This window comes from Globicephala melas, chromosome 10 (genome assembly GCF_963455315.2).
Source record: "Globicephala melas chromosome 10, mGloMel1.2, whole genome shotgun sequence".
NCBI lineage: Eukaryota > Metazoa > Chordata > Mammalia > Artiodactyla > Delphinidae > Globicephala > Globicephala melas.
Window position 1 is genome coordinate 34,017,242 of NC_083323.1, and position 20,636 is coordinate 34,037,877.

The 20,636-nt window shown below is 35.5% G+C and overlaps 1 protein-coding gene across 1 annotated transcript in view; it reads right to left on the bottom strand.

The window, feature by feature from the left end:
• Nucleotides 1-20,636, bottom strand: part of LOC115853078 (leucine-rich repeat and IQ domain-containing protein 1) — a 123,419-nt gene that overhangs the window by 6,682 nt on the left and 96,101 nt on the right. The window contains exon 18 of the mRNA XM_030856461.2: nt 14,976-15,095. Within this exon, the coding sequence (XP_030712321.2) occupies nt 14,976-15,095 (120 nt within the window). The remainder of the gene's footprint in view (nt 1-14,975; nt 15,096-20,636) is intronic.

Consider the following 20,636-nt stretch of genomic DNA (forward strand, 5'->3'; position numbering starts at 1 on the left):
CAGATAAACATATATTTGACTTTTTATCAGAGAAGAAATTATCATCCTATAATCCAACTTTGAGAGACTAGGAAATAAGGCTATCAGAAGAGCCAGGAATAACATTCATGTTTATTTGCATAGGTATGTACAAAATTTTTCATACCACCTAATATAATCCTTTCATTTGACATATGAAACTAGAATCAGATTTGCTGTAAGCCACAAGTTAGTTAGAGTTGAACAGGTCTTAGAAATTCTAAAAGCCATGTCTTGGTCTCATTTTTATTCTTCACCATCCCCAACTCTGAGCCCTAATACTTTTCTCCTCTTCTACCCAAGCTGCCTCATGCCATTTTCAAAAGAATTCTTTCTAACACTTCTTGATAACTTTTGTAGCACCTCAGAATCCTTACGGTTTGGAAATTTGGCCCATTATGAATCTCAAATCTCACCTTCTAAACCCTCTCCTCCATTCTCAACTTTTGATACATCTTCAGGTTATCTATCAGCTAAGTTTGGCCATATAACTGTGGCCGTTGAAATTTGTCTGTATAAGTTTTCAGTTTTCTGAACCACTGGAGCCTGACAGTTATGTGCCTTTTATCACAAAAGGTACTCAACAATAGTCTGACTTCACCACTCTCACTTCCTTCTGTCCACATACCTAAATAAGGCAATTTGATCAGTTAATGTGGCTGCCCCCAGAAAGGGATCATACTCTTGCAGCTACTTCCTAGGTAATGATTATGAAAAAATACATGGAGGATAATACAGTCCTATTTTGACAACTCTGGATTCTCTCCTGGTCATTCCTGGGCATGAAACATATTTCCTTTCCCTAATAGGATGTCTCAGGCCAGCGTGACTGACACATCCTCAGGGTGCAGCCTGGATGTTTTCCCCACTCCCATTCTCAGTCATCCTATGGGGCAGACAGATGCCACCTGGAAGGTGTCCTGGTCATAGATCACCTTCAAACATTTAAGGAAACACCATTATGGTCCTGGAAAGCATTCAAGTCAGCTTCAATTCACTGGCCAGGGTTGTTTTAGATGACAGAACTGCCTTTGACTTCCTCCTTGCGGGCCCAAAAAGAGTCTGTAATAGCTAATACTTCCAGCTGTACCTGGATTAAAGCCTCAAGTCTAGTGAGAAGGTCAATACAGAAACTTAAAGAGGAAACGCCTGGGATATTGATAGTATCCTTCATTAAATGCATCATGAGGATAACCTAATGGATTTTGTCCTAGACCCTGTCAGATTATTCAGAGTAGCCACTGGAGTGGGTACTTGTGGGAAAATTTGCCATGTACACATGAAGGGTACATATTGTTGGGAGATAATTTTCCATAGGTCTCTAACATTTCTTCATGACTTATGACATCTTTTGTTCTGGACTATCTTTCCAAGGATGTTAATATAGCTAACAGACTTGGAAGATATAGTCTTTGAGTGATTCCTTCTGGAGCAGAAGGCAAAATTTGTTTGCTGTCTGGTATAAGAAAATAACTACTTCCCCTGGAGCATAGGATGAACAGGTTTGCTAGCAGCCTTTTATAAAATATAGGGTTTCCTAAGCTTCCAGATTCCTAAGGGGGAATTCCTGCCTATGGAACCTGGGGGCAAAGGGAATACATAAAAACATGAGGCTTCTGCTGCCTGATGTGACAAGTAATAAATGTCTCATTTCTTCTGCCAGCATCCATGAAAGTGTGGCAGCCTAACTTGTTAGACTGCATGCAGGATACAATCTCAGATCCCTCACATTTCTTGGCACTTAAAAAATTAAGGTAAACTATGCTTAATAAAAACTAAAACAAATTGACTTTCGTTATCAGTGTCCCCTTGGTTAACCATCTGTAAAATGAAAACACATTTAAGAGAGGCAACAAACCAATATAAAGACTTCATGGCAGATTGATCCGGGCTTTTTGTTTGAGGCTAATTTATTAAGACAATTTTATATTTACTTCTTTTATAGCTGAAAATATTCAAATACATTTCTGACATCTCCTAAACTTGGGGCCATGTTATATCTGTCAATGTACCTACCCTAGCACCAAGTACAGTACCTACCATACTGTAAACATTCAGTATTTGTTGGCTGGGAAGGAAAATATAAGTTTGAATACATGTATATCACTACAACTCTCTTGTGATAAATCTTAAAGAAAAGTATAGACTATACCAAAGGCAACTATTGTTATGACCTAAATAAGTGATAAAGGGGAAGTCCTGGTTAGATATGTCTTACAGTTGTAAAGATGAAAGTAAGAGAAAGAAAGAACAAAAAATATAGGGACACTTTTGTAATTTGATTATGTCATCTGAAGTTGTAAGATGATTTTAAAATGAAGTGATGGCCATAAAAAAGGGAGTAAAAAATATGTCAAAGGAAGGCAAAGTAATAATACCTTCTTAATTGGTATTTAGTTTTAATTCTTAGCTCCCCTAAACTATAATCTCTGTATTACAAGCAAATTCATCCATTTAAAACAAATAATACATTTAACTCCCTTGCTCAAAACCCAATAATAATGTTCTATCACATTTGAAATAAAATTCAAAGTTCTTGACTTCATATCACAGGCTTTATGTGAACTGTTCCCTGACCATTTCTCTGTTTCTTCCCTATCTCTGGCTATTCTCCACAACTAATCAGTTCTACTTACTGTAAATATTCTGTTTCTTTAGTATACTAAAAAAGTTCCTGTTTCAAGGCTTCCATACTTGCCCTCCACTTAGCCCAGCACCACATTACCCAATGGCTATCCCTTCACTTTATTTTCACATCTCTATAAAAATATTTCACCTCATGTAGGCCTCCCATGATAGTCCAATCAGAGTCTATGCTCTATCTCTTAACCTTCCTTATAAAAATTTTTATAGCAATTTTCAATATCTTCTAGTATTCTGTATATTTATATATTTATTCACTGTCTGTCACCTTAAGTGAATGTAAGGTCACTGAGGTCAGAGATTTTATCTCTTTTGTTCACTGTGGTGAGAACAATGTCTGAAACACTTAAAATAATCACTGACTTGAAATATTTATAAACATTTCATTTTGGACATTTTATTCTGGTATAGCTTTAATTAGAATTAAGATTCGCCTGAGAACAACTATAAATATTGGATTAAAAAAGGAGCTGAGGGCTTCCCTGGTGGCGCAGTGGTTGAGAGTCCGCCTGCCGATGCAGGGGACAAGGGTTCGTGCCCCAGTCCGGGAATATCCCACATGCCACAGAGCGGCTGGGCCCGTGAGCCATGGCCGCTGAGCCTGCGTGTCTGGAACCTGTGCTCTGCAACGGGAGAGGCCACAACAGTGAGAGGCCCACATATCCCAAAAAAAAAAAAAAAAAAAAGGAGCTGAAGGTACTCAAGAACAATTGAAGCAGTCAAGACTTAAAAAGCTAAGATCCCAGAGAGTAGAGTCTCATGCGGATGTGAACCCTGTATTTCCTGCCACATTTTCCCTCAGGGAAATTCCCAATTTTATTAACAGGAAAGAGAAGCTAAGCAGAAATCTAAGGTCTACTTGTAGCAGTTTCACTGGAATGAAGAGACAGAGGTTAAAGTGTAGGGACGCCAAGGCAGTTAGGATTGAAGGACCAAGATCCCTGAGAGGAGAGAACCACTGAAATGTGAGCTCAAAGTCATGTATAAAATAAACCCTTCATATGTTTGCAAATTCCAAGTAGCATGTGTGTTGGAGAGATACCTAGACTCAAAGTGCAATAGCAATAGCTGGTGTGCTAAAAAGCTAAAAAGAAATTTCTTTAGTCATTTGATGCTATGGAGAAAGGGATTAGAATTCAGGAAAAAACAAGGTGAAGGTAACCTGGTAAATATCCCATTCTCAGTTTAAACATTATATTGGCTCAACCCTAAGAGAAACCAGAAACAGACCAGCCCTAACAAAGCTTAAAAATAAGACTCAAAAGGATCTCTGCCTATACAATATCTACCTGTCAGAACAAAATTAAATCCTCTTTAGAGAAATAAAACATCTTCCAGTGCCTTTATACTTTTTACATATATGTCTGATACTTAATCAATGACTAAATGCTAATAAAGAGAATTGGCTGACTCAAAATATTGGGTTGGCCGAAAGGTTCGTTCGTTTTATTCCACAAGATGGCTCTAGTAGTGCTTAGTTGTCTTAACTTCATTCAAAACAATTTTGTTAGATTGTATTGTGACAGCTGTCATTTCAGCGTGCATTAAAGAAAAAAAAATCAAAATTGGTGAATTTTTGTGTAACCATTTAATATTGAAGATGGAAAAAAAAGCAACATTTTTGGCATATTATGCTTTATTTAAAGAAAGGTAAAAACACAACTGAAATGCAAAAAAAGATTTGTGTAGTGTATGGAGAAGGTTTTGTGACTGATCAAATGTGTCAAAAGTGGTTTGTGAAGTTTCGTGCTGGAGATTTCTCCCTGGGTGATGCTCCATGGTTGGATAGACCAGTTAAGTTGATAGCAATCAAATCGAGACATTAATTGAGGACAATCAATGTTATACCACGTGAGAGATGGCCAACAAACTCAAAATATCCAAATCAAGCGTTTAAAATCATTTGCACCAGCTTGGTTATGTTAATAGTATTGATGTTTGGGTTCCACGTAAGTTAAATGAAAAAAACCTTCTTGACCATTTTTCTGCATGCGATTCTCTACTTAAACTGGTCCATTTTTAAAACAAATTGTGTCAGGTGATGAAAAGTGGATACTGTATAATAATGTGGAAGGGAAGAGATCGTGGGGCATGCAAAATGAACTACCACCAACCACACCAAAGGCCGGTCTTCATCCAAAGAAGGTGATGTTACGTATATGATGGGATTGGAAGGGAGTTTTCTATTATGAGCTCATTTCAAAAAAAACCAGATGATTAATTAGACCAAATGCATAATCTTCCATCAGAATGATGTGAGACCACATATTTCTTTGAAGACAAGGCAAAAACTGTTACAGCTTGGCTGGGAAGTTCTGATTCATCTGCCGTATTCACCAGACATTGCACCTTTGCATTTCCATTTATTTCAGTCTTTACAAAATTCTCTTAATGGAAAAAATTTTAATTCCCTGGAAGACTGTAAAAGGCACCTGGAACAGTTCTTTGCTCAAAAAGATAAATAGTTTTGGGTAGATGGAATTATAAAGTTGCCTGAAAAATGGTAGAAGGTAGTGGAACAAAAGGGTGAATACGTTGTTCAATAAAGTTCTCGGTGAAAATGAAAAATGTGTCCTTTATTTTTACTTAAAAACCGAAGGCACTTTTTGGTCAACCCAATACAAGAGATAAATTGTCAATAGAAATAAACCTACAAGTGATCCAGATGTTGCAATCAACCGAGAAAACTTTGAATATACCATACTCAGTATGTTCAAGAAAATACAGGAAATGATAGAAAACTTCAATATATGACTAGAAATTACAACAAATAATCAAGTAGAAATTCCAGAACTAAAAAACAGAATAACTGAAATTAGGAATTTAATAGATAGGCTAAAAATGATTAGATAAAAGAGATGATTAGTGAACTACAAGATGGGTCAGTAGGAAACATGCAAATTAAAACAGAAGTAAAAAAAGAAAACAATTCAGGAAAGAGTCTAAGAGACACATGAGAAATGGTAAGGGATTCTAACATATGTGTTTTTGGACCTACTTTACCTCAGAGAAGAGAGATAATGAAAAAGATTAAATATTTGAAATACCTCTGGCCAAGCAATTTCCAAAACTGATGAAAGACATAAACCACAGATTCAAGAAGCCACATAACCTCCCCCACTCCAAGCAGAGTACATACAAAGAAAACCACACCCATGCTGAAAAACAAATACAGGAAATAAACCTTAAAAGTAGTCTGGGGAGTAAGAGTTGGAAAGAAGTATCTTCAAAGAAGAAAAAATAAGACTTATTACTGACTTTTCAATAGAATCTATGAAAGCCAGAAGATAATAAATATGGCATCTTCAAACACCAAAAGCCTACCTGGAATTCTATATCTAAAGAAGATATCCTTCAAAGTTTTAAGTGAAAGAAATTTTCAAGCAATCAAAAACTGACCTGAACTAAAATATATATTAAAGAAAGTCCTTAAGGTAAAAGAAAATGATGGAAGCATAATAATGCAGGAAAGAATGAAGTGCATAGAAAGAGGTAACCATAAATTAACAAGCTAATGTGAGAAAAAAAGGAAAAACAAAAATACCTGATTAAAGGGAAAAAAAGGTAAAAAGAAGCAGAAAAGGAACACAGAACTAACAGGACAAATGGAACACAAACAGAAAGATGAAATATATAAACCTAATTATACTCTCAATTGAAATAAATTTAAAGTCTGAATATATTAATAAAAAATCAAAATGGAATATAAAAGTAAGCAAAATCCAACTGTATACTCGTATAAGAGTCACAGTTTCAATATAAAAGCAACAGAGATGTTTAATGGGAATGGTTAGGAAAATATATATTATAAAATTACCAGTCAAAAGAAAGTTGCTGTAAGTATGAAAATATCGGAGGGAATGGCCAATAAGGCAATTAGTTAAAGAGGGAAATTAGAGTTAAAGAGTGAAATTTTATCATTATAAAAGTGTCAGTAATACAATGACTTAACTATTCTAAACATGTATACCCTAATAACATATCCTCAAAGTATGAGGCCAAATTTGACAGAACTAAAAACTGATTTAGAGAAACCCACAATCTTAAGAAGAGATTTTATCATTCTTCTGTCAATAACTGATAGAAACCTCCCCAAATCACTAAAAATAAGGATTCTTTAAAACACAATTAACAAGCTTGAAGTAACTGAGATTTTAGTAACCATAACACCTGCAAAATGCACATTCCTTTCAAGTGCACATGTAATATTATCCCAAATAGATTATGTGCTAAGACAAAATAACATCAATCTTACATCAAACTCTTCCAATCTTACATCAAACATAGGAAACACTTCCTAATCAAATATAAGGTCAACACAACCTTGATAACAAAATCTGAAGAGTTTTACAAGAAAGAAAATATATGGGCACAGCTTCTTCTAGAATATAAATGCAAAAATCCTAACCAAAATATTAGCAGATCAAATTCAGAGATATATAAAAAGATAATGTATTATAGTTAAGTTGGTTTATTCTAGGAATACAAGGTTTAATTTTTAAAAATCAATGTTATAGGTATAAAAAGTATCTGACAAAATTCAAATCATATATAGAATCATCAACATCATCATCATATTAAACTTTTAGAAAGGTAAGAAGATACTAAGGAGGGTAACTCAATCAAATATAGAGTTTCTACAAGAAACATGTATTAAACATCTGACTTCATTATGGAAAGCTTTCAGCCTGAGACCAGGAGCTAGTAAAAGATGCCTGCTAAAATCACCATTATTTAACATTTTACTGAAGGTAGTAGTCAGGACAATAAAGCAAGAAAAATAAATAAGAGGCACAAGAAAAAAAAATCTCTGCTCTTATGGGCAGAGATTTTAAGTGGCTTAAATAAATGAGATATTCTATGTTCATGAATTTAAAAATGTAATATTCTAAAAAATATCAGTTCTCCCAAATTGATTTACAGATTTCTTGCAATCTTAGAGAAAATACTAACATTCATTGTGCAAATTGACAGGATGGTTCTAAAATTCGTACATTAATGAAATGGATCAACGGTAGCAATAGCAGTTCTTTCTTGAAGAAGAACAAAGTTGGAGCTCTTATTAGACTAGATAACAAAATTTATTATAAATTATACAGAAATTGAAATAGTGATATAAGAATAAACAACAGAATGATGAGAAAAATTAAGAGAACCCATGCACAGAGTTTCCTGAATTTAAATAAAGGCCTCCACTGTAATCCATTGTGAAAAGTATGGTCTAAACAACAAATGGTTGTGGGTCAACAAAATAACCAAATGTGTATGTTTGGAGGGAAATTGACCTCTTATTCACACTGCAGGCAAAATTTAATTCCAGATGCACCACAGACTTAAATGCTGAAAGTTAAGATAATAAAGTTTCTAGAATATGTTAATGACCTGAGTAAGCAAAGATATCTTATATGTCACAAATAAAAACTTTTGTTTTTAATTTAAAACAGAAACATTCTGTTCATCAAACTAAACCATAAAGAGAGAAAAAAAAGGGAAACCCCAGAATTTAGGGAATATATTTGCACGGGAAAACAGAGAGGTATTTAGATTATATATAGAACTCCTACAAGACAATAAGAAAAGAGATGTACAACCCTACATAAAAATGCACAAACGACCAGTCCCTCTCATCAGGAAACTTACACAAGCCTCTTAGATGGCCTCATCCACCAGAGGGCAGACAGCATAAGCAAGAAGAACTACAATCCTGAAACCTGTGGAACAAAGACCACATTCACAGAAAGATAGACAAGATGAAAAGGCAGAGGGCTATGTACCAGATTAAGGTACAAGATAAAACCCCAGATAAAGAACATAATGAAGTGGAGATAGGCAACCTTCCAGAAAAAGAATTCAGAATAATGATAGTGAAGATGATCCAGGAACTCAGAAAAAGAATGGAGGCAAAAATCGAGAAGACGCAAGAATGTTTAACAAAGATCTAGAAGAATTAAAGAACAAACAGAGATGAACAATACAATAAATGAAATGAAAACTACACTGGAAGGAATCAATAGCAGAATAACTGAGGCAGAAGAACGGAAAAGTGACCTGGAAGACAGAATGGTGAAATTCACTGCTGCGGAACAGAATAAAGAAAAAAGAATGAAAAGAAATGAAGACAGCCTAAGAGACCTCTGGGACAACATTAAACACAACTACATTCACATTATAGGGGTCCCAGAAGGAGAAGAGAGAGAGAAAGGACCAGAGAAAATATTTGAGAGATTACAGTCGAAAACTCCCCAAAATTGGGAAAGGAAAGAGCCACCCAAGTCCAGGAAGCGCAGCAAGTCCCATACAGAATAAAACCAAGGAGAAACACACCGAGACACACAGTAATCAAATTGGCAAAAATTAAAGCCAAAGAAAAATTATTGAAAGCAGCAAAGGAAAAATGAAAAATAACATACAAGGGAACTCCCATAAGGTTAACAGCTGATTTCTCAGCAGAAACTCTACAGGCCATAAGGGAGTGGCATGATATACTTAAAGTGATGAAAGGGAGGAACCAACAACCAAGATTACTCTACCCAGCAAGGATCTCATTCAGATTCAATGGAGAAATTAAAAGCTTTACAGACAAGCAAAAGCTAAGAGAATTCAGCACCACCAAACCAGCTCTACAACAAATGCTAAAGGAATTTATCTAAGTGGGAAAAACAGAAGAAGAAAAGGACCTACAAAAAAACCCCATAACAATTAAGAAAATGGTCACAGGAACATACATATCGATAATTACCTTAACGTAAATGGATTAAATGCTCCAACCAAAAGACACACACTTGCTGAATGGATACAAAAACAAGACCCATATATATGCTGTCTGCAAGAGACCCACTTCAGACCTAGGGACACATATGACTAAAAGTGAGGGGATGGAAAAAGATATTCCATGCAAATGGAAATCAAAAGAAAGCTGGAGTAGCAATATTCATATCAGAGAAAATAGACTTTAAGATAAAGAATGTTACAAGAGACAAGGAAGGATACTACATAATGATCAAGGGACCAATCCAAGATGAAGATATAACAATTATAAGAATATATGCACCCAACAAAGGAGCACCTCAATACATAAGGCAACTGCTAACAGCTATAAAAGAGGAAATCAACAGTAACACAATAATAGTGGGGGACTTTAACACCTCACTTACACCAATGGACAGATCATCCAAAATGAAAATAAATAAGGAAACAGAAGCTTTAAATGAAACAATAGACCAGATAGATTTAATTGATATTTATAGAACATTCCATCCAAAAACAGCAGATTACACTATCTTCTTAAGTGTGCACGGAACATTCTCCAGGATAGATCATATCTTGGGTCACATATCAAGCCTCAGTAAATTTAAGAAAATCGAAATCATATCAAGCATCTTTTCCGACCACAACGCTATGAGATTAGAACTCAATTACAGGGAAAAAAACGTAAAAAACAGAAACACAAGGAGGGTAAACAATACGTTACTAAATAATCAAGAGATCACTGAAGAAATCAAAGAGGAAATCAAAACATTCGTAGAGACAAGTGAAAATGAAAACACGACGATCCAAAACCTATGGGATGCAGCAAAAGCAGTCCTAAGAGGGAAGTTTAGAGCTATACAAGCCTACCTCAATAAACAAGAAAAACTTCAAATAAACAATCTAACCTTACACCTAATGGAATTAGTGAAAGAAAAAAAAACAAAACCCAAAGTTAACAGAAGGAAAGAAATCATAAAGATCAGAGCAGAAATAAATGAAATAGAAACAAAGAAAACAATAGCAAAGATCAATAAAACTAAAAGCTGGTTCTTTGAGAAGATAAACAATAATTGATAAACCATTAGCCAGACTCATGAAGAAAAAGAGAGGACTCAAATCAAAATTAGAAATGAAAAAGGAGAAGTTACAACAGACACCACAGAAATACAAAGCATCCTATGAGACTACTACAAGCAACTCTAAGCCAATAAAATGGACAACCTGGAAGAAATGGACAAATGTTTAGAAAGGTATAACCTTCCAAGACTGAACCAGGAAGAAATAGAAAATATGAACAGACCAATCACAAGTAATGAAATTGAAACTGTTATGAAAAATCTTCCAACAAACAAAAGTCCAGGACCAGATGGCTTCACAGGTACATTCTATCAAACATTTAGGGAAGAGCTAACACCCATCCTTCTCAAACTCTTCCAAAAAACTGCAGAGGAAGGAACACTCCCAAACTCATTCTATGAGGCCACCATCACCCTGATACCAAAACCAGACAAAGATACTACAAAAAAAGAAAATTACATACCAATATCACTGATGAATATAGATGCAAAAATCCTCAACAAAATACTAGCAAACAGAATTCAACAACACATTAAAAGGATCATACACCATGTTCATGTGGGATTTATCCCAGGGATGCAAGGATTCTTCAATACATACCAATCAATCAACGTGAAACACCATATTAACATATTGAAGAATAAAAACCATATGATCATCTCAATAGATGAAGAAAAAGCTTTTGACAAAATTCAACACCCATTTATGATAAAAACTCTCCAGAAAGTGGGCATAGAGGGAACCTACCTCAACATAATAAAGGCCATACATGACAAACCAACAGCAAACATCATTCTCAATGGTGAAAAACTGAAAGCATTTCCTCTAAGATCAGGAAAAAGACAAGGATGTCCACTCTCACCACTATTATTCAACATAGTTTTGGAAGTCCTAGCCATGGCAATCAGAGAAGATAAAGAAATAAAAGGAATAAAAACTGGAAAAGAAGAAGTAAAACTGTCACTCTTTGCAGACGACATGATACTATACATAGAGAATCCTAAAGATGCCACCAGAAAACTACTAGAGCTGAACAATGAATTTGATTGCAGGATACAAAATTAATGCAAAGAAATCTCTTGCATTCCTATATAGTAACGATGAAAAATCTGAAGGAGAAATTAAGGAAACAGTCCCATTTACCACTGCAACAAAAAGAATGAAATATCTAGGAATAAACCTACCTAGGGAGACAAAAGACCTGTATGCAGAAAACTATAAAACATTGATGAAAGAAATTAAAGATGATACCAACAGATGGAGAGATATACCATGTTCTTGGATTGGAAGAATCAATATTGTGAAATTAACTATACTACCCAAAGCAATCTACAGATTCAATGCAATGCCTATCAAATTACCAATGGCATTTTTTTACAGAAGTAGAACAAAAAAATCTTAAAATTTGTTTGGAGACACAAAAGACCCCGAATAGCCAAAGCAGTCTTCAGGGAAAAAAATGGAGCAGGAGGAATCAGACTCCCTGACTTCAGACTATACTACAAAGCTACAGTAATCAAGACAATATGGTACTGGCACAAAAACAGAAACATAGATCATTGGAACAAGATAGAAAGCACAGAGATAAACCCATGCACCTATGGTCAACTAATCTATGACAAAGGAGGCAAGGATATACAATGGAGAAAAGACAGTCTCTTCAATAAGTGGTGCTGGGAGAACTGGACAGCTACATGTGAAAGAATGGAATTAGAACACTCCCTAATACCATACACAAAAATAAACTCAAAATGGATTAGAGACCTAAATGTAAATCCGAACACTATAAAATTCTTAGAGGAAAACTTAGGAAGAACACTCTTTGACATAAATCACAGCAAGATCTTTTTTGATCCACCTCCTAGATTAATGGAAATAAAAACAAAAATAAACAAATGGGACCTAATGAAACTTAAAAGCTTTTGCACAGCAAAGGAAACCATAAACAAGACGAAAAGACAGCCCTCAGAATGGGAGAAAATACTTTCAAATGAATCAACGGACAAAGGATTAATCTCCAAAATATATAAACAGCTCATGCAGCTGAATATTAAAGAAACAAACAACCCAATCCAAAAATGGGCAGAAGACCTAAGTAGACATTTCTCCAAAGAAGACATACAGATGGTCAAGAAGCACATGAAAAGATGCTCAACATCACTAATTATTAGAGAAATGCAAATCAAAACTACAATGAGGAATCACCTCACACCAGTTCAAATGGGGATCATCAAAAAATCTACAAAGAAGAAATGCTGGAGAGGGTATGAAGAAAAGGGAACTCTCTTGCACTGTTGGTGGGAATGTAAACTGATACAGCCGCTACGGAGAACAGTATGGAGGTTCCTTAAAAAACTAAAAATAGAATTACCATATGACCCAACAATCCCACTACTGGGCATATACCCAGAGAAAACCGTAATTCAAAAAGACACATGCAGTTCTATGTTCATTGCAGCACTATTTACAATAGCCAGGACATGGAAACAACCTAAATGCCCATCGACAGATGAATGGATAAAGAAGACGTGGTACATATATATGATGGAGTGTTACTCAGTCATTAAAAGGAATGAAATTGAGTCATTTGTAGAGATGTGGATGAATCTAGAGATTGTCATACAGAATGAAGTAAGTCAGAAAGAGAAAAACAAGTATCGTATATTAACGCATATATGTGGAACCTAGAAAAATGGTACAGATGAACCAGTTTGCAGGGCAGAATTTGAGACAGAGATGCAGAGAACAAACGTATGGACACCAAGGGGGGAAAGTGGTGGGAGAGGGGGGCGGAGTGGTGGTGTGATGAATTGGGCGGTTGGGATTGACATGTATACACTGATGTGTATAAAATTGATGACTAATAAGAACCTGCTGTATAAAAAAAAAATAAAATTAAAGTTTAAAAGAAAGCACAAACACTTGATCATGTCATAAAAGTAGATATCCAAATGGCCATAAGCATACGAAAACGTATTCAACATTATTAGTTATGAGAGAAATGGAAATTAAAACAACTAGATACCACTACAAACCTACTGGATTGGGGGGGAAAAAGACATGAAAATACAAAGTGTTGGTGAGGATAAATCTCCTCTGAAACTCTCATATCCTGCTGATAGGACTGTAAATTGATACAATCACTTTGGAATACCGTTAGGCGCTAGCTACTAAATATAGGTTAATGTTATGGCTGAGAAATTCAGTTCCCAAAAGAAATGTGAACATGCACATCAAAAAGCATGTACAAGAATGTTCATAGCTGGCCTTCCCTGGTGGCGCAGTGGTTAAGAATCCGCCTGCCAATGCAGGGGACACGGGTTCGATCCCTGGTCTGGGAAAATCCGACATGCCTCAGAGCAACTATGCCCTTGCACCACAATGACTGAGCGTGCACTCTAGAGCCTGTGAGCCACAACTACCTGAGCCCACGTGCTGCAACTACTGAAGCCCGCACACCTAGAGCCTGTGCTCTGCGACGAGAAGCCACCGCAGTGAGAAGCCCGCGCACCACAGCAAAGAGTAGCCCCCACTTGACGCAAGTAGAGAAAACCCGTGCACAGCAACGAAGACCCAACGCAGCCAAAAATAAATAAATTTATTTTAAAAAAAATGTTCATAGCGTCTTTAGGCATAATAGGCAACACTAGAAATAACTCAGTGACAAATAATCCACCAAAAGTAGAACAGACTTTTAAAAATTGGTATATTCAAATCATAGATTAAAAGTAGTATATTGAAAAGAATGGTATATATACAGCTACACTCAACCACATAGGTATATCTCACAGACATAATATTATATGAAAAAAGAGTACATACTGGATGATTCCACTTATTTGGAAGTTCAGAAATAGGCAAAACTAATCTATGATGATGGAGGTATGAATACTATGAAGGCACGAGAAGTCTTCTGGGGATAGTCATATGTCCTCTACCTTAATCTTAGTGGTAGTTATGTGGGTTTAACTGTCTAGAGAAGAGGAAACAGAATAAGCAAGACTAAGGACGTAAAAGGTACAGTAAGAAGGTGCTCAATGTGGTTAGAGCATGTGGACGCCACAGGTGGGAAGTGGTAAATATGTCTGTAGAGTTTGCTGTCTTATTGTTGAATACTTGAAAAACAATTTAAGGAGGCTGTCCTCATTTTGCTAGGCCACAAAGAGCTACTAAAATTTGTTGAACAGGGCATAAATAAGCTCAGAGTTATATTTAATGAAGAATAATTGATAAAACATTGTGTAAATCTGGTTGAAGAATACACACAAATTCTTGTAAATATTCCATGACCACATTTACACACTGTACAAGCTTGTATCATAAATGAAGATGTTAAAAAATTAGAAGCATACTTTTTCAAGTGCAACTTGAAAAAAGATCTATAACACAGTGTTAAAAGGATGAAAACCTTAGAAAAAGGTTTAGCTCCAAAATAGTATATTAAAATATTTTAAGACCAATATCTATATGTTGTAGTTGGCACTTACTTCATCAAATGTAAAATCTTCTAAATCTATTTCTTCGTATTCTTCTTCAGATTCTTCATTCTTAATAGCCTCTAGAGCTGTTGTCAGTTTCTTTCGCAAAAGAAAGCCCTTCCAAACTGCCTAAACAAAAATTTAAAGCATGTTATACAAGGTTATAGATCAAACTCCAAACCAGATTCTCTGTGTTATCCCATTAGGAAGATAAAACATCTTAGACCTTAGTTTAATGGCTCAATAATCTGTTTTTTGAACTTTATGTGACATTTAAAACTGGAAGATAAATTAAATGACTGCTTGTGTCTAAAGCTCTGAATCTCAGGAGATTTTCCTTGTGGTAAGCAGAAAAGAATCTTTAAAACTCCCTCAACTGCACATGTAGGTCAACCAATCAATTATCTGACAATTCCTCTGGGACCCATTCTAAATTAAGTAGAAAGAGATACAGAGGAAAACCAATTTTGCTAATTTTCAAATGATTATGTATAAAATAAACTAACACTCATTTAGGAAAACTTCAACATATATAAATGGCCATATTAGAGACTTAGTATCCTGGTCCATAACAATTAACTAATTTCATCTTTAAATAAACAAAGCACATAATAATAGAATTAAAAACATTCAGATTCCTCAATAATCTTGGAGGAATCTTGGAGCTTTCCTAACTATAATTCCAAGAACACTGGAGTTTTTAAAAAATTAGTATCTGTATACACTGCTAGGGAGTAAGCTCCAGGATATATAGTAAGTGTAAAACACAGGTAGAAATGTGTATTGCATGCCTCCATTTATCTATGAAAATCCATATAAAATATACAATAAACAATATACATTATATAAACTTATATATTTAAATATATGTGGTTGCTAATATTTAAAAAGTGAAAGCATAAAGCATAAAATTAATTTTAAAAATTATTACCTATAGAGATAGAAAACAGTAGAAGCCAGATGTCTCTGAATATACACCTTGCTTAGATTTGATTTTGGAACTGTGCACATGCTTAATAAAATTGTAAAACAAATAAATATGAAGTAAAAGAAACTCCCCCCAAAAATGTAAAAATATATTTTGTGCTACGGGCATAACCACACAGAAGGTATTTAAAGTGACTTTAAAATAGATTTATTTGACTACATTCCTAGTGAAATACAATCAAAAGATAAATTTAACTACAAAAGTTACCTTAAATATGTTTTAGTAACCATACTGCAAGCAATAATACTGGTATTGTTATTCTGAAAAATATATATATTGAGAAGAGAAATATACAAACATATAATGGTCAGAACATATATGACAATAGAAGTCACACACAATCTGTCAATCAGCCTAGGAAGCCAAACCACAACCTCTGCAACAATTAGCCAAGAATGGTTAAGACTTGGTCAATGACTGCTAGCTTCTCTATTTTTTGTCCCTACTTCTAACTCAGGACCAATTGGACCAACCAGAGATAGGCAAATATGCTTCCCAAACCAATCACATAAGATGCCCCACTTCTAATTGGGCATGTGTGTGTGTGTGTGTGTGTGTGTGTACGTGTGTGTGTGCACACATGCACATACATAGTGGAAACAATCAAGGGCTGCACAAATGAGAAAAAACAGACTATAGCAAGGGAGTCAGCCACCATCACTTGCCTTTGGCATAGACTCAAAGGCAGGGAAGGGAGTAGGATAAATGTATATACATTTATATACAAAGATGAACACATGATTGTCACATACTAGACACACATTAAATATTATTTTCCCAATTTCCTTGTCCCTTTGTTTTTAACAATTCTATTTACTTCTTAGTTTATCAAATAAGAAAATAGTGTGATATTAAACATCACATAAAGTTCAAAAACTATAACTAAATTTTAACCAGTTTTGTCTCTAAAAATGATTTTCAGTATAGAAATAGTATTCCATTATTTTGTAACTTGCTATGAATAAATAACTTCCCAAGAGAGTTCAAAACTCTTTCTGAGGAGAAAGGATGTCAATATGAATCAAGAACTTGAACAGTATTAAATGGTAGAAACAGAAGAGAGGACATCTTTGTGTGATGAGGAACATTATTAAAAGTATTGCCTGAGAAAGTGGCCTTCCTCTTTTTAACTTACCCATTATGGAGAGTACCATCAAAGAGTACCATAATAAAGCTCTTTGCCTGCTTTATTAGTCTCATGTAGCTGGGTTGTTATTATAGACCTGGGTATGTCATGTACTGTGGGTGAGTGGCATATGCAAGCTAGCTACCTTAGAGGAAAACAAACTATTTTTCTTTTCCCCCTTTTGTCTTGGTTTGTTTGGGCTGCAATAACAAAAATACCATAGACTTGGTGGCTTAAACAACAAACGTTTATTTCTCCCAGTTCTGGAGGAGGCTAAGGAGTCTAAGACCAAGTCATTGACAGATTTATTGTCTGGTGAGAGCAAGGTTCCTGGTTCATAGATGGCTGTCTTCTCACTGTGTACTCACATGGTAGAAGGAACTAGAGAGCTCTCAGGGGTCTCTTCTATAAGGGCACTAATCCCATTCATGGGGGCTCCACCATCATGACATATTCACCTCCAAAAGGCCCCACCTCCAAATATCATCACATTGGGGATTAAGTTTCAACTTATGAATGTTGTGGAGAACATAAGCATTCAGTCAATAGCACCCTTCATTTTGGAATTTTTTTTTTAAACTCCTCTCTTTTTTGATTGCTTTATCCAGTATTTATGCTCCCTTGGTTCCTTGCTACCTTTCAAAATGCTTTCTCTCTACATGGCAAATGGGCCTGTGACTTATTCCTGCTAGGGAGGTACCCTTCATATCCTTTCTTCCCCAACCCTGTCCTAACAAGGTTCTAAACGTTAGGGAAACATGCTTTCCTTCCCTTGATTCTTTTTTGCTAGGTCATCTTCTCTACCTCAGTTATCCCTCCTCCACCCCACCCCCCTTTTTCTTACACCAGTGTAATTATAAGATATCAAGATTAGGTGCAGACCTAGGGGAAAGAGAGTATAAAGGGAATTCTTTAATACAGACCTTCAACGACAAGAGCAAAAGGACTGACTCATCATGGCTCACAATGGATCCAGCCTAACTTATCAGGGATATGACTTCTGCAAAGCTCTAAACTGTAATACACAGTATATATTTTTCTGGTGTGACATGTATAGATACCTCCTTCATGAATCTGTGTAGGATCAGGAATTAAAGTCCCAGCCACCTCTGTTCAGTTTATGGGAAATAAAGGTAATATAAATGTGTAATAAGTAATGTTCAGATTCTTCTTCTAAGTCATTTATTCATGTCAAGGTTTCAATTTTTCTCCCAGCCATCCATCTATGATTAATTCCTCTTTCTCACACATTCAAATCAATTCCCTGGTCAGAGTCCTATCTATATTAGACATATCCAACATCTTTTTCTTCTCTAACTACCACCAACTCCCAATCCCAGAACATACTCATACCATACACTTGTTTCTTGCTAAAATTGTTCACACATCTCTGCCCATGTTTCTCCTACATTCTCTTAATATTCTAGTCCTTACGGTAGTCTAGCTGTACTATAACTTATTATTCCAGTAATGTGAAATCCTATGTTCTTTTATTCCTACTATCTTTTGTACCTGGAATTCCATTCTCTTACATATTTACATTGAGCCCTATTTCTCAAGCTGTATCTTATATCCTTAATAATAGTTAGGGTAAGCTAAGCGCTATAAAAATATATCCAGAAATGTATAATAATTCAAAACTAATTAATTTCACGATCACATAACAAGCATTGAGAGTGAAAACAAGACAACTGGCATCAGTTTAACATAAAGTGATTCAGATATCCAGGCTTTGCAACTCTGCAATCCCAAGAGACAGCATCCAAGGATGCCCTAAAGGCTGTCTTCACTTCAGCCAACCAGAAAGGGAAAAGAATATGAAAGAATGTTTGTGGGAGGTTTTATGGGCCAGACATGAAGTGGTGCACATATTTTTCATTTACTCAGAAAAAAAGGGCCATATTAAAAAGTGCAAGGAAAGCTGGAATATCTAGGCTGGCAGTATGCTAGGAAGAGGAGAATGTGGGTTTTGGTGAGCACAGAGCCGTCTCCACCACATCCTTCATGAAATCTTCATTTCGCTCCTTCTAAAGCCTGGGCTCTTTCTACCATATCATGCTCTGCTCTCCCGGATGGTTAGACAGTCTAGAAGTCATATTTTTAAGATGAATAGTTTAAGAAACTAGATTGTACTCAGGAGAAGAGAAAATGAAGTTGAGTTGACTTCAATGATTTTAAGTATAATACCATGATGTACCTCAGAAGAGACTTGTTCTAAGTTGCAAAGAAAGGCTGAATTATGCTTACATTTGTTACAGAGACAAACTTAACAAAAGGACATTCAACAGATATATGTCACTGAGCTAGACTATTTCATAAAGTAATGAACTTCTCTTTATTGAATAGAATGAAGCAAAAGTTTAATATCTATTTACCATCAATGCTGAAAAATGTATTGCTCATCCACTCATGACAGGCGGAAGTTTGGATTGCATGACATTTTCATTCCTCATGCAGCAGAATAGTATTTTGAGACAGTAACTGAGGTTCCTTTCTTTTCCTCAGAGTTTCCTTGAATCCACTGACCTCCCTCCACTCCCAACCCATTCAGGCATCAGTAACAGCTTTGTCTATGCATTGCCCTTAGGAATACAGTCCAGACAAATTAAGTCAACTGAAATACTAAATATATTCATTAGAACCATAGCAAAGATAATTCTCTTAAAAAACTATGGCTTTAATAACAAAACCCAGAAACTTAATTTTAAGGCTATTTTTCCAGTTGCTTATGCCAATACCTTATAGGCATCCCTGACTCCTCTCTGTCTTTCAAAGACCACATCCCCATGTACTAATATCATCAGGTCTACCTTCAAAGTATATACGTATACCCTCAAGATAAATCAACATATATTTGGGAATGTGATTTTCTTACCACTTCTTCTGCAATACTCTGGTCCATGCTACCAAAATCTACACTTTGGATTACTGCAATAGCCTCCCAATTTTGCTGCTCCTACTATTGCCTTCCTATATTATAATCACAACATAAAGGAAACTTGGTCATGTGAGTCCTTTGCTCAGATTCCTGTAATATCTTCCCATGTCATTCAGAGTAAAAGCCAAAGTCTTTACAATGATTTAGGATTTATAAGTCCTACTCTTCTCCCCTTCACCCCTCTTCAGTCACACTGTTTCTTACTGCTCTATAAACACCGTGGGTATGCTCCTAAATCAGTGCCTTTGAATCTGATATTCCTCTGCCTGGAATATTCTTCCCCGAGATACCCAATGGCTTATCTCCTGCTGCAATGTCACCTTTCCTGGTCTTCCACATCCATCCTGTCTAAAATGATTAATTTTCCTTAGATACTCCTATCCCGCTTTTCCTGATTTATTTTTCCCCTTAGTACTTATCACAATCTAACATACTTACCTTATTTATCTGCACATCCCAACATGTAAGCTAGTAAAATTTTTGTGCCAAGTAATAGTTACTAAATGAATGAATAAAGGGAAACACTATATATTTTTTTAGTTACTATCATTCAATTCAGGTGTAGTACCATGAATTTCCAGACTTTATTTTATGTATTTATTTAACCCACCAGGACAT